This window comes from Microchirus variegatus (genome assembly GCF_963457635.1).
Source record: "Microchirus variegatus genome assembly, chromosome: 2".
Classification (NCBI taxonomy): domain Eukaryota; kingdom Metazoa; phylum Chordata; class Actinopteri; order Pleuronectiformes; family Soleidae; genus Microchirus; species Microchirus variegatus.
This window is the reverse complement of record NC_139803.1, coordinates 11,050,031-11,064,275: the sequence shown is the minus strand read 5'-3', so window position 1 is coordinate 11,064,275 and position 14,245 is coordinate 11,050,031. Positions and strand designations below refer to the sequence as shown.

At 39.0% G+C, this 14,245-nt stretch overlaps 1 protein-coding gene across 1 annotated transcript in view; it reads right to left on the bottom strand.

The window, feature by feature from the left end:
* The window catches only part of ntm (neurotrimin), a gene marked incomplete at both ends in the record, with an annotated part of 103,084 nt that overhangs the window by 19,780 nt on the left and 69,059 nt on the right, over positions 1–14,245 (bottom strand). The window contains one exon of the mRNA XM_083909948.1: positions 3,415–3,540. Within this exon, the coding sequence (XP_083766074.1) occupies positions 3,415–3,540 (126 nt within the window). The remainder of the gene's footprint in view (positions 1–3,414; positions 3,541–14,245) is intronic.

Genomic DNA, 14,245 nt, shown 5'->3' with positions numbered 1-14,245 from the left:
TGATTTACAATACAGCTCCACCATAACTCACCACGGGCTCGACGCCACGGCCGCCACCGCCTTTAAATTGGCACATTCCCAGCATGAGCTGTGGTTGTTGCTATGCTGAAGGACAGGAAAAAGGCCAGCCGTGTTGAGCTGACAATCTCTCTAAGTCATGGTCGACTCAAATTTGTGGTCTTCTTGTTCCGACAGATCAGTTCAACTCCAGTGAAACTGGCTGTAAGAACAAGAAAAGGAAAATAGAGTATTTGGAGCTACAGGAAAGTCACCCACTGGTCATGGTAGCGACTGAGATGATCTCTCGGGCTCCACGGAGAGTTTGTGTAAAGAGCAGAGGCAGTTGCTGTCACATTTGTTCATAATGAATAAAGCGACTGTTGTCACTGAACTCGTCGTGGGCTGCTGGGGAGGCGAGGAAAAAAAAACATGGTTGCTAATTAGCCGTTTCTTTTGATGCCTGCCCTTCAAAATAGTGCACACGTGTGGGAATTTGAAATCACAACAAATACTGCGGGAGAAACTGGGTCACATTGTTTCACCTCGGCAGAACTTTCTTTCTCCAGCTTTTCTGGCGAGGCCATGAAAGACTGCAATTGATGTCTTGATGTGACAGCACAATGAGCAGGTGTCTTCACATTTTCATGCTGTAAGCCCAGGACTTAGTGGGAGAAGCAGTGGTTAGTGGTTTATCCCTGGTTGAGGGGACAATATACAGAAATAGCTGGTTATGTGTTGCAGGCTGTTCCCTTTTTTTTTGGCACAGAGAGATAAGGTATTTGAAACAGCATACAGGATTTAAAACTGGGGGATGTCATATTCTGGTGGGAAGAAGATAAATGTTCATCCAGGACTGGGAATGTATTTAAATGGAGGGTGTTGCTGCAGTCACAGGACCACAAGATTGGCTTGTAAGATCGTGCAATTCTCCAGAACACTATTAACTGAACTCTTTGATGAGCTGTCATCAAGCTTATACAGACATCATTGGTAGCCCGGTGGATGAATTGTAATATTGTGACTTTTCTTCAGCAGGCTGGGGAAGGATTTGCAGACTTCTTCATATAGGATAATGTTCTGTATCACCTAGTAACACCTATGGAAGTATCAGTCCTCTGTGTGGTAAGTGATCGCTGTAGCAGCTTCTTCTCCTGTTTAAATCCAATAAAGCAGAAATGTAAGTGCAGTGTGCTGGATTCTATATGACCAGCATGCAGATACAGTCTATAGAAACAAAGAAAAAGGAGCACGAACAGTAAGCTCCAACACTCCTTCAATAAACTTCAATTTTTAATTCGTAGATAGACTATGTCACTGAATTTGTCGAAACACCAAGAATTTAAAAATGCAACATGAATACACTGATGTTGCGGAGTAAGCTGTGAGTCCAGCCTCAAGCAAGTTGGATGAGATCTCGCTGAGTGTTTCTGTGGTTTACACAGACGCTGACGGGCTCTGTTACTAATAAATTCTGCACATATGACTGTGAGAGGCTGCGGGGAGCAGATTGATGATGATGCGAGTCAACATGGAGAGGCTACAGTCTGTGCGACTCTGTCACAGTGCCCCACACTTTTGACTACAGCTCCTTTTGTACCTGGTGTCTACATTTACATTTCCTGTGTCCACACCAAGATCTGATTGCTGTACGACCACGATTGATGGCGTCCACGACAGCTGCCATCATATGTTTGCTCTTTCTGCTTTTCGAAGGCAAGGAAACAAGTCCTCTTCGATGAGTGGAAAACTGAAGAAAGCAGAGGAGACTGAGCAGTTAACGTATCTCCACTAGTTGTTGTTGACCGACCAGTTGTTGACTGAAATCTGATTACAGAAAATATATTTTTGTGCCAGGTGTGAAAGGGGGGCGTCTGTGAAGGCACAATTCAGGTGTTGTTTTATGAGCCAGTGCTGTATGCACGGTGCCTGGAACTCACCAGGCATGCTCTTTATCTCGGCATCAGATAAGCAGAAGTCGGTGTTGCTTTGTAAGCCACTCACTCTCTGCCTGTCATATGCAGGTTCTAGGCACACATAGGCAGTGATGCCTCATACAACCACACTTCACAAAACTACAATTAAAGGCTCCAAGTCAACCGAGTTCCCTGGTGTCCGAATGAACATGTTTGTGACATGCTTTGGTCAAAATACCACAAGAATGAAGCACCCTGCCAAAACAGCCCTGTTCAGAACGCTCGCTTTAGTAGTATCTCTAAAATGACATCAGCCACAGAGGCTACTGGGAACAGCAGTTAGCATTTGGAAAAGTGATAATTGGCAGGCTCCAGCAGGCACATTGCTGTCATATATAACACATATTCACTGGACAGATAAATCCTCTGAGCCTGGAAGTTTGTGTAGGACTCTGTGCTGCACTGTGGAGCTAAGAATAGAACTTTTTGCGGACTTAACAGCTGTCAATCACACTAGAGTCCACTCGTGCTTTATTGTCCATTTTCACTAAATGAGAACATAATTGACTAAATTAACATAATCTGCAGACATCAAGCTAATGACTGAGAAGTGAGAAATTGCACTATTTCCATTCAAACTATAAGCTCTTTTTGCAGTTGTTGGAGATGTCCGTTAATTATGTAATTAATATGACATTAAAATATGTTCTTACTCCTTAATTAGCTTCATTCAGCTAACTGGAATACAACAGTACATACATTGGGTCTATGGTGGCAGTTAGATGTTTTATGTCTTTAAAATATATGAAGGGAAACTAATCTAACAACACTGACAGTAGCTTCTTTATTCTCTACCACACAGTGTCTGTAGTATTTCACAAATAATTATTGTCTTCTCTCGATGTTCGTCGCCTAGTCAGTCACACCATTGTTATAATAACACATACAGCACAGATGAAAGCCCAAATGTTCTGGCTTCTAAATGCAGTTCATTATCAATGAAGGCGTCTCGTTTGATTAAGTGAGGCTTTGACACACACACAGGTCCACAGACTTTCCTTCTCGCTTCAGAGGGAAATAATAGAATATAATCTCTGAGCAGATACAATACAACTCAACTGATTTTCGACTCGCTTGTCTCTGCGTAATGCTCTTAATGTCCTCTACATTAATCCTGTCATTCAAAGTGTCTCCACAACATTTACATCCATCCAATTATCCTAATTAATTAGTCCAATTACAACGGGGGCCAGTTTATTTTCCTGTGAATAATTATGTTGTAATGATGATCTGAAAACAGGTAATGGGTAAATAAGTGAAGCGGGAAATCCACCGCGGTCGAACAAAGTCAAAGATGGGGCGATAAACACAGGAGTGATGGGAAAAGAAAGAGGCAGAGGAAAAGGAGAGCAGGGGGGGAAATAAAGCAGGCGGCACAGGAAGTGAAAACTAAAGTATATACATATCATGTAATGTAATTGTTTACAGACAAACAAGTTACCTGAGGAGGAGATGAGCTTCCAACTAATGGAAGGCTCTGGTTTACCATTGGCTTGGCACATGAGGGTGACGTTGGAGCCTTCGTTCACCACGAGATCTCTCGACAGGTTGATGATTTTTGGAGGTACTGTGAAAGAAAATAGACACAAAAAAAGAGAAAGAAGCGTGAATCCAAAGACAAGGGAGGTAGGAAAGGTTAACCAAGAAACATCTCGTCTCTACATAAAACAATAACAACTTTATTGAGAAACATTTCTTTGTGTCTTTGTTTGTGTCGAGAAGAAGACAATGGCCGATCATAATTAATATCAGCAGTTGACAAAAACCTGCATTTCAAGGTTGAATTATTTGCACACACCCTTAAGGTAGAGTGAGAATAAACTGCAGCATAGTGCAGGCATATCATCTTCTACAATTAACATATATATGCCTCTCTGGGCTCCCAACGCCATGATTCAGAGCCCCACACAAACGCGTGTGCTATTTTCTGACCAACACAGTTGATTAAATGCCTTCAGAGCCATCTGAGAACCCATGGGTTGGTCTCACAATGACGTGTGGTCAGCTTTACAGCTGCAGCGTAAAAAAAGAAGCTTTTAAGCAACATAACAATGGTCTGAAGTCAGAAGTGTATTATTTCTGGTGCTTTCAAAAGTGGATTTGTAACATGCACTGAAAGCACTTACTGTTTTGCTGGGAAGACCTTCAGTAAATGTAAGATTCCATTTTCAAGGGGTGATTTATTCCTATATTTATTTAGTTTTTGCACTAAATTACTGTTATTATTGTTTACTGCAAGATTTATTTAATTGTGTTTAAATTTAGAGCAGGGGTGTCAAACTCCAAATTTACTCCAAAGTAACTTTCTTACAAAACTTATACTGAACAAAATGAATTTCCTTGAGAAAATTAAGTGCAATTTCAACAAAACTAGGCCTAAGTTCAACGTTAACACATGTGCATTACAACTTACAGATCACAGTGGATCTACACAAGCACAAAACACATTTATCTGGAAAAGAAAATTATAGTATTTCACATTATGATGAGATACTTTTCACACATTTCACTGTTTTCTGGGGTTCCATCTGTGTACACTGAGGAAAATATGATGAAAATGAAGAAAATCCCCCTTCTTTCTCCCACTGACGAATGCAAAACAGCTTCTCACATATAAAGTTATGAGCGACAAAATAGAGGATATACAGTATAAAACAAGAGATTGACGTTAAGTCACATAAATCTTATTGCCGCGCAGGTATTCATGAAAGGAAATTGTGTTTACTTGAAAATTCAATGGCTGTCATTGTAACTTTTACTCTGCTTCCTGACAGAAAGATAGATACTGATACTGAGCTTTCAGTGCAGCAGGGCACACAGAGAGGGGGGGGATACAGTATGTTCTTTCCCCGTCTTACTCCACCGAAAGTGAAGTCCATGAATGGTTAACCAGGACTACTTGTCATTCATGACATGGCTACCATGAAGCTCAGTGGTTTGCACAGGCTTTCTAGGGAGCAAGTGAAAGAAAAGGGGGGGTTGACCACATGCAGACTTATGTGGAATTAGGACACGGTAGAAGGGGGAAAAGACACTTGGAGCAGAGTGTAACACCCAGTTACCAATTGCAATTTTAGCTCCCAACAAGTCACTTCACGAATCAAGGGTTAAGGCTGTGCATCACTTGGTCCAAGGCAATTCTGCTCATAAAGAGGTGTGGTGACTTTTACACAAAAGGTTCCAAAACAACAACCCCAACAATATCAATGCATGATTCAGCTGTATACCACACCATGGGTATAGTGGGTGTAATAAAGTCCACACACACACGCACACACACCAGGTTATCTTTTAATTGTAAGGCAGACCAGCGCAGTGTTCCTGACAGCAGTATCTCGCAGGTGTGAGACGCCAGACCACCAGTGTGTCTCAGTGCAAAATTAGACACCTTTCACAATAATGTGTGAGAAAGACACACAGGCGCACAGGATTAAGCAACGTGGGTTTGCACATCACAGCTGAATATCTCTCGCCTCGTCCTTAAGTGTAGGAGAACTAATGGTAGCCTTCAGTTATATTTAAAACTCAAAGTATTTCCTTTAAATCACAATAGTCCAATGTGACCTTTGAAGAGAAGACCCACTCCTGATGTACAAACATTCAGTCAGTTCAAAGAGAGGCTACTTAAATAAAGTTATCTCCTAGACTCTAAATATGGCTACTTCCTCTGAGGTAGCCGTGAGTCATGAGTCTCCAGTGGACATTGAACAAACTGCTGGTCATCTCCGATGATCTACACACATCGGTGACTAGAGAAGCTTGTTCGGTGACAGGTTGACGCAACACAACCAGACTGAAAAACGCCTTTGTCCCTCTGTGCCATTAAACTGTAGAACTCCACAATCGTAGGAGGGAGCAAAGGGTGAGGACAGAAAGGAGGGAACACCTGTCCGCCATCCACACAGCACAGACTGAACACTGGCTCAGTTCTTTGCTCATCCATTTCTAGTGCTCTATTTTTGAAGTTAATATTGCACATTGTGTCTTTTCGATATCCTGTGTCTTAAATGTTTCCAGTTGTTTAACGCATCTGTTTTCACTGCATGCAACCCGGAGGGAACTTCCCAAAGGGATGAATAAGTTTTCTAATCTAATCCAATCTAATCTTATCTTTATTTCCCTTAAGTATGAAAGAAAGCTCCATTTTTACAAACCCCAGATTTGATCTAAGGTCACAAAATATGCCCTTAGGGACAACAACCTGCTGCTAGTACAAAATGTGTTCTCAATTCAGATATAAGAAGAAATCAAATTTTTCCTCTCATCGATGTGTAATTTTAGCTTTAACAAGCCAGGCATGGCTTGACTAGACTACCTTAAAAACAAGGAAGAATATAAGTTTGTTTTGTGAACAATACAAAGTTTGATAAAGAAAAGTATTAGTATTAGTATTGCAAAACATATGCCAACAGCAGCAGCTCCTCCAGAGTCCTCACTCCCACCAGGAAAGAGGGAACACTCACACTGGGTCTTAAAACACTTCACCAGCTTCCTGTGTATTTGCAAAGTTTTTTAAAAATCCTTTGATACATGAAGCTGTCAGCTCATTTAGATTAGGCCTAAAACATTATAGTTTGCCGTTGTGTCATGATAAATTACACGTGTAACCGCTTATTAATCTTTATCTATTCATTTTCTTCTCCTTTCTTGCTTCATGTGCTTTGAATCTGGATGGTGCTACTGGATATAAATAATCCCGCCTACCTATATAAAGGTAACCTAGAACTTTAACAATGATATGCTGAGGCTGCTCATTTTCCATTTTCCGGACAATGGTATTAAAAAGAAAGGAAAACTAGAGGGGGGAGACGGCACAAAATCAAGATGCAAGCATATACTCTGTTTATATAAATGCTAACATTTACACTGTTGGTGTTAAATGTAAATATTGGCCTGCAGTAGAAGATGGATGGATGGCCCCCTACGAGGCACTTTGAGTTTGAATATTCTCCCAAGAGGTTGGAGGAAACCAAAATGACATCAGCGGGGCACAACCACTGCTTAAATTATTAGCCATGCTGCTCTCCAGTTTATCATATCATATTAAATTGTGATAACATGTCATAACTGAAACTTAAATGGCTCATCTATGAACTCACAAGCTGTGGCTTTGAGTTATGGGAGCAACACTCTTAAAATAAAGTGTACACTTCTTGCTGTACAGAGTCGGTTTCTTATTTTCCAGCCTGAACTGAACAAAGAGACCTATTTTCTAAAGCATTCAGCATATAAAAAAAATCACCTTTCAAGAAACACTAATATGAATTAAAGGTAATATATTAATGCAAATGATGTGTCAAACAATCTCCTCCAGCGCGTATAGTTTAAACATTGCACACGAGTTCAGAGGAAATTGCTTCTGAACAAGAAAATGATAGATCTATAACACAGGAGTACTTTCTTCGGGGCAGGTTTTAGCAACTCCTTTGAGAATACCGCTGCGGCGAAGACAAATGGTTACAATCAGGAGTGTAAACCTGTCAGTTGTTACGCCCTTTCTACCTTTATGGATCATGCAGAAGAGTCACGGAAATTAATTCTCTTAAGGGAAGATCAAAGAACAAGTTTCATTAAATGGAAGGGGGAGAAAAAAGAAAAAGATTTTCCTCAGAGACGCCGTCTTCAGGTCTGACTAAAATAACAACTACAGACTAAAAGGTTATGGTGAGACTGATTTAATAACACACCTGTCCAAGGGACTAATAATAATGTTGTGTTAAGATACAGGACTGTGACGAAAAGCTTTACTGTAAAGCATGAACGCTTTCGCAAATACCAAGTTTGTTTTTTGATCAATTTACAAAATCCAGGGTGAGCAAACAAGAGGAAAAATCTACATGAAATCAATATTTTTTTTGTGTGACCACACTTTGCCTTCCAAACAGCATCAAATTTTATATATATATATTTTGTGTTTTTAATGGACCTGCTCTGTATCTCATGTGGTGCCATCCCTATAGGAACTGTTAACCGCAGATCAACAGATTAGACTGTACACAGGTAAACACACACACAGTGACAGCACATTTTGCTGCTAAGTCAACCTCGGATGGATATATAGGCGTTTAATAAATTAAACCCAAACAAAGAGAATTTTAAAATCAACCATCCTAAGATGTACTGGTTCCAGCGGAGCGAGGCCAATTATTGGCGTTATACTATACATTCATGTTTGTGTTTTCCCAGTCAGAAGGGGTGCATCAACAACTGGTCAATACCAAAACATAGGGAGTTGCAGAAATCCAGCTGGAAAGTACATGTACATTAAAACATGAATTAGCATCACCAGACCTTTTGGGGGGGGGGGGGGGGGGGAGGTACAGTAGCCTTTGACCTTTGCTAAAAGTCTAAGTTGACAACAAAGGGTCAAAAAAGGTTTTCCACAGATGACTTTAGCTGTTATTTTTCCATTTACTTACTAATACTTATTTTTTTGTGAATTTTGTGAATTAATGTATTCAGATGTCCCTGAATTTCCTACTTCCTATCTCTAACCGCACAAATGTTCAACTTCTTTGTTAACATTCAGAAGCTTCACAAACTACAAACTAGAATTCATCATTTCAACTTCTCATTCATACCAGTTCAATGCAGCGTGGCAGATTGGCCTCAGCTTGGGTTAAAAGGTATGTGTATCGTGTATATGATTGATATACATGAATATTAATGAATAAAAAATAAATAAAATAAAATAAAAACTACCTGCAGTTAAATGTATTTAAAAGTCAATGTTATGTTCTCGTTCCATGGCCCTCAAACTTTAGTACGTGTACACAAGCTGGGTCTATTTACACCACTGTATTTTAACGTTGCCGTTACCTTGGTGTTACTTTGAGAGTTTAATATGTTCTCTTACTGCTGTCAAATTGTTTTAGAACCCATGTTCTGATTTAATTGTTTTAGAAAGAAAATGCATTTGTAACAGTTAAAAAGTTTGCTTCTTCAGTAATAATATCTGTAAAAAAAAGAAAGAAACAAATTCCCTGACTGTATTTGCACTTCATTTTGCAGATGGACAACTGTCCTCATTTACTTTTTCCCCCATCAATGTTTTAATGATGTTTTCATCAAATGCACTTTTCCTCTCAGTTTTTGCCTTAAACCTGATCCATTTGAAATGAGACCACATCGTCTTATGTGGAATCATTTTAATTGCGGCCACTTCACATCCACTCGTGAAGGACACCTCTGTGAGTGTGTTTGACAGTTCAGTCAATCACAGGCTGGTCAAGACCCTGCTAAATGTTTTAATGCCGGATAAAAAATACATTTGATCGCGACCTCATTTGCATCACAAGCTTTTAGTTATTTATGTCACACCTCGGAAAAAAAAAAGAAAGAAAAAACCTAAGGAAATTGCTGAGACAAGTTCAGATTTCAAGCTGTAACATTCATATTCAGTACATTTGTGCTCTGTGAGTCATTGGCTACTGTGATTCAAAGATATCTAAGACATCCTTGACCAGTGTAAGAGACATGCTTCCTTGCTTGAATAACTTATTTGTGAATTAATAAATCGCCATGAACTCTATTAGGTTCACCTCTGTTGACGCCTGCTGTACAATTTATATTTTGGAGAAGGAGAGGAGGGGGCTACACGGTGGAGTAATGGCTCGCACTGTTGCCTAACAACAAGAAAGTCCCACTGTGTGTTCTTCAGTTTCCTCCCACAGTCCAAAAACATGCAGAGGTTAAGTAGACACTCAAGGCTATGTTCACACCTGATATTCCGAAAGTTGATATTTTTTTCAGCTGACGATCACGATCACAAAGGCATATCTAGTAACGCACAATGAATTGTGAACCAAAGTCAGCAGACAATGAATACATGACTGAAGGAAGAAGAAGAAGGCATCAATATGGACGCCAAGTGCCGTCTTGTGTATTTTTGTGTGTGCATATTCACACAAACCACATCAGAAGATGTCTCAGACATGAAAAAAATAAATAATTCTGAGTATTTAAATGACAGCTACATGTAACAGCAATGATTTATTTTTTTCCCTTGATGCATGTCAGCTTTTCTTTTTTCAAAATATAAATATATATCTATCATTGACAGAGCTGTCCAAAACTGTCTTTTGTCATTTCCGTTTCAAAGCAATAAGAATGCATCTCTATTTTAACATTGCAGGGCGATCAACTACTGAAGAGGCATATGAATAGAGTGGCACCGCTGCTTTAATTTGCTTTAGTTTCATCAGACTTGTTTGTTTGACAAAATCTCTATGAATAATTTACTGGATGTCAACTTAATCCCTGTTTACCCTTTCTGACTGACAAAGGCATGCAGTAAAATTGCCAGCACTGGTTATATTTATTTGCGGTGCAAAAAGGGCCAAGGGAGAACCTCTGTTCATGACATGGAAGACAACGTTTCAGATGTATTTAATATGAACTGTAAAACTGTGGAATGTGAGGATATTAATACTAATTAAAATACAAGCAGCAGGGAATCATAACTCTTGTTTCCACGGAAAGTGCAATGGTTCAACCTTTTCACTTCGATTCTCAACACAACTGAATTGCATTCTTCACAAAGTGCTTAACAACATATGTGCTTAACCACCTGTAAATTAAGCAGTGGTAATTATCAGTCTTTTTTATGTTTCTGCAATGGTTAATACATCAGTATGTAAAAGCGCTTTAATCAAAAAGATATTTTTAATGCTACAATATAATTATTATTTTTATCCATGAATTTTCAAATTTACCATTTTTCAGAAAATAGTAAAGCACATTATTATATCTTGATTATTAAATAGATTAGATTATAGTTATTTACTTGCATTCCTGAACACAAAAAAATGTTCTAGTGGTTGCATGTTATACTTAATTAATTTCTGACTTCTTAGAGAAGCCCAATCATAACATAAATAACAATAACAATCCACATAAACGCATACTAACGTGCACATTACAAAGGACAAAGGAACAGGGAAAAAGTGTGTGAGGGAATATCTTTTGAGATTTTAGAGATTAAAATCTCCTCATTAGATAGATCATAATATATATATATTAAAGAAAATACACTGTGAAAATACACCAGAAGCTAAAAAAATACCAACATTTGGTCAAAACAGTACACTGCGACAAGTAACCCTTTCCTGTCCTGGTTAGAATTTTGAAATATGTCACTACTTTGAGTCAAATTCAAAGTCAAAAACAAAGACAAAATATAATTACTATAGATAAAATATCTAAGTAACTTCACTATCCATGCCAAGACATCGCCAACTACAATGGGTAAAGTATTTTCCTTTACCTTTCCCACATGTTTAAGAGGCCTGTGCACACAGAACTGTTTGTGAGGACTGAGGATGTGCGTGTTAAGCCATTAGATTGGTTTCGTGTGGCCTCAATTTCATATAAAGCATGTCAAATTTTCTTTTAATAGAGGTGTAACCCTTCATCAGCTCTCAGAGAGTGCTGCACTGCCCCGAGTCAACTAGCAGGCCATTGTAAAATTGTTATTATCCGCCATGCAGGTACTAGAATTTTACACCATCCATCAAAGGGTACTTTAATTCATCCAAATATTAATGCAATTTATTTTCTTTTTTTTCATAACAATGTAGAGATACATTTTGTTAAAAGATATATATATATATATATATATAAAAGGATTTTCATATGAAAATTGAAAAGGTAAAAGAAATCCATCATGTAAGTCTATATGTGTGTTACCTGCCCCGTCTGTCTGATCTTCAGACGGAGATAACTCGCTTTACAGGCGTATTAAAATAGACAGTCTGGTGGATGCTGCTCCTCAAAACCCCTCATTAGTCTCTGTTATTCATGGTTTTACTTTCTGTAGTTTGAGTCACTAATTCACCTGATGAAAAGATGAAGCACCAGAAGACAGCTAGACCTTAACCTTTAATTATTACGATTCCTGGTTAATTAACGCATCATGGCAGCACATGAATTCACACTGGCATCTTTCAACAGAAGGTTATAGGTATGGTCAAGAGCTTAATGGAGTTCCATAGGGACTGGAAGTCCATCAGGACTTCCATATTTACTTCTGGCTTTACGGAAGATGCCATCTTGTGCCAAGCACGTTCTCTAGCAGCTAAATAAACAGACATGCATTTACTGTTTTGATGCAGAAGCTTAGTATACAAAGTTTAAAAAAAAAAAAAAAAAAAAAAAAAAGTGATAGCATCTCTTATGATATGCTAAGACCACTGTTTATCACTCTAACACACTTGGAAGAAGGGAGGGGCAAGACTTTAGATGACAAGCTGGACCTTAAAACAAAAAAAAAAGTTGTGTTCTTAAAGGAGTTTATTTTATTAGGTCATAAAACGACCATGCTATGTCGTGAGAGATTAAAGAAATGTGTTGCTTCAGTGACAACAATGGCACAGCCAGATTAATTCACAATTTAAAATTGAATTTACAGCTTGCAAATTCTGTTGGGGAATTCATGTAGCTCCTCATAAATGGGTTTATTGGAGGATTAGATCCTTGAATGCTCTTTAATATTTTTAATTTTGATATCAGTCCCCGTTTTGAACTCTTGCTGCATATACAAATATGCCCCATCAAGCTCCCTGAGACTCTCAGTGCTAAGGCTCGATAAAGAGAATGCAGTACACACTTTACATTTTAACATTCATTACAGCTGAAGTTTCCTCAGGAGTTGTACAAGACCAGAGCAAGTGAATGCTATAGATTTGCATCTGTCAGGGGGGCTGAGAACATGACGCCAGGTAGTCATGCATGTCCCCATGTGTGTGTAGAGAACCATTTGATAAGCACTTTGTTTACCGTTGCTGCAACAAAACTTTTCCCAACAATAGTTCCTTGAGTAATCGCACAGCCCAGTATACTGTACACTCCCACAAAACCAGCTCTTGTGTGCATGTGGAGAGACAAAGAGAAACCACACTGTGTGCACAAAGCCCTTCTAAATACGACATACAGTGCTGTAACGCTTCTGCCACCCACTGCAAGCCTTTGACACGCGCACAGTTGTTTCATTGTACTCAGAAGCTGAAATACAGTATGGAACATATGTATACGTTTTCAATTTTGTATAAGATCTGTATTCTAAATGACAGAACTCCGCACAGTTGTGTATGAATTCAATAGAGGCAGAGATATTAAACAGAAGAGGCAGAGCACATGCATCACTATGAATAGAGAAGTCTGTAAAGTCAATGATGGCAGAGCACAGCACATTATTGCAAGGTTAACGGCAGTTTCTTCTAATTTGCAACCAATAATCAGACTTGCAAACGCATTAAAAGAGGAGTATATCAAGTTCACGGACAAGATTGCATCAACCTCTTTGTTTGAGTGCTGCGGTGGGAGGAGCAACGGTCAAGCAATAGAGTTGAGAGCTCCCTGGATTGCGCCCTAAAGCGAGTTAGTGACTTTTTTGTGCATGAGACAATACCCTGTGATTAAAAAAAGGCATTTTAAAAATTACTTTTTTGGATTGGGGGGGGCAAAGGCTGATCTCGGTGATTCCAGATGTATATTTTTATGTCCCGATGACCGTTATAAGGGAAGTTATGGCTCTCGATCCGTCCATTTAGAAAGCAGCCCGGTCTTGCTCTGAAACAGCTGCCCTTAAGGCATTAAGAAGATGGCTGCTGAGTGTCAAAACCGTCCTAGGAGGAGTTCGGTAGAGGTCAATCTTCCTTCGGCTGGATAATGAGAGTTCAAATCTCCGAATCGCTGGACATCCAGTGATGTGAGCACTGATGTGTCCTCATGCCAGAGCTAAAACTCTGGTCATCGCTGCAGTCGACCCTGACCTCTGACATCTCACTGAGGGCGGTGAACTAAATGGGATTTACCGTACAGTGATTGAACGGGCATCACATATTCATCGAGACAAAGCACGGATGTCCAAAAACAGCAAAGCATAGACACTTTAATTGTGTGTCTCCAAAAGGCCGTAGAGAGTTTAAAATTAACTACAGACCATAAGGTCGACCCACCATAAGGTACAGGATTGTAAAACAATGTTTTATGCTCCTGTCGCAGTAGCATAACGATATCACCTGTTTAATTCACAACGTTAAGGTTAAGTTCTTTACCCACAATCCTCTGGTGTGATAGCAATGTCTCTGATTGGAACGGGTCACTGTTAAAATGGAAATGTTTACCATAAATAATATACTGCCAACGCGGTTAAATAAGAAAAAGTCATTGGAGTCTTTGGAAAAAGATAATAATAAGGATTTAGGAGATATTTTTTAATTATAATTTTATTATGATTTATTGATTGCGTTATCTTTTAGCTCATCTCAGAC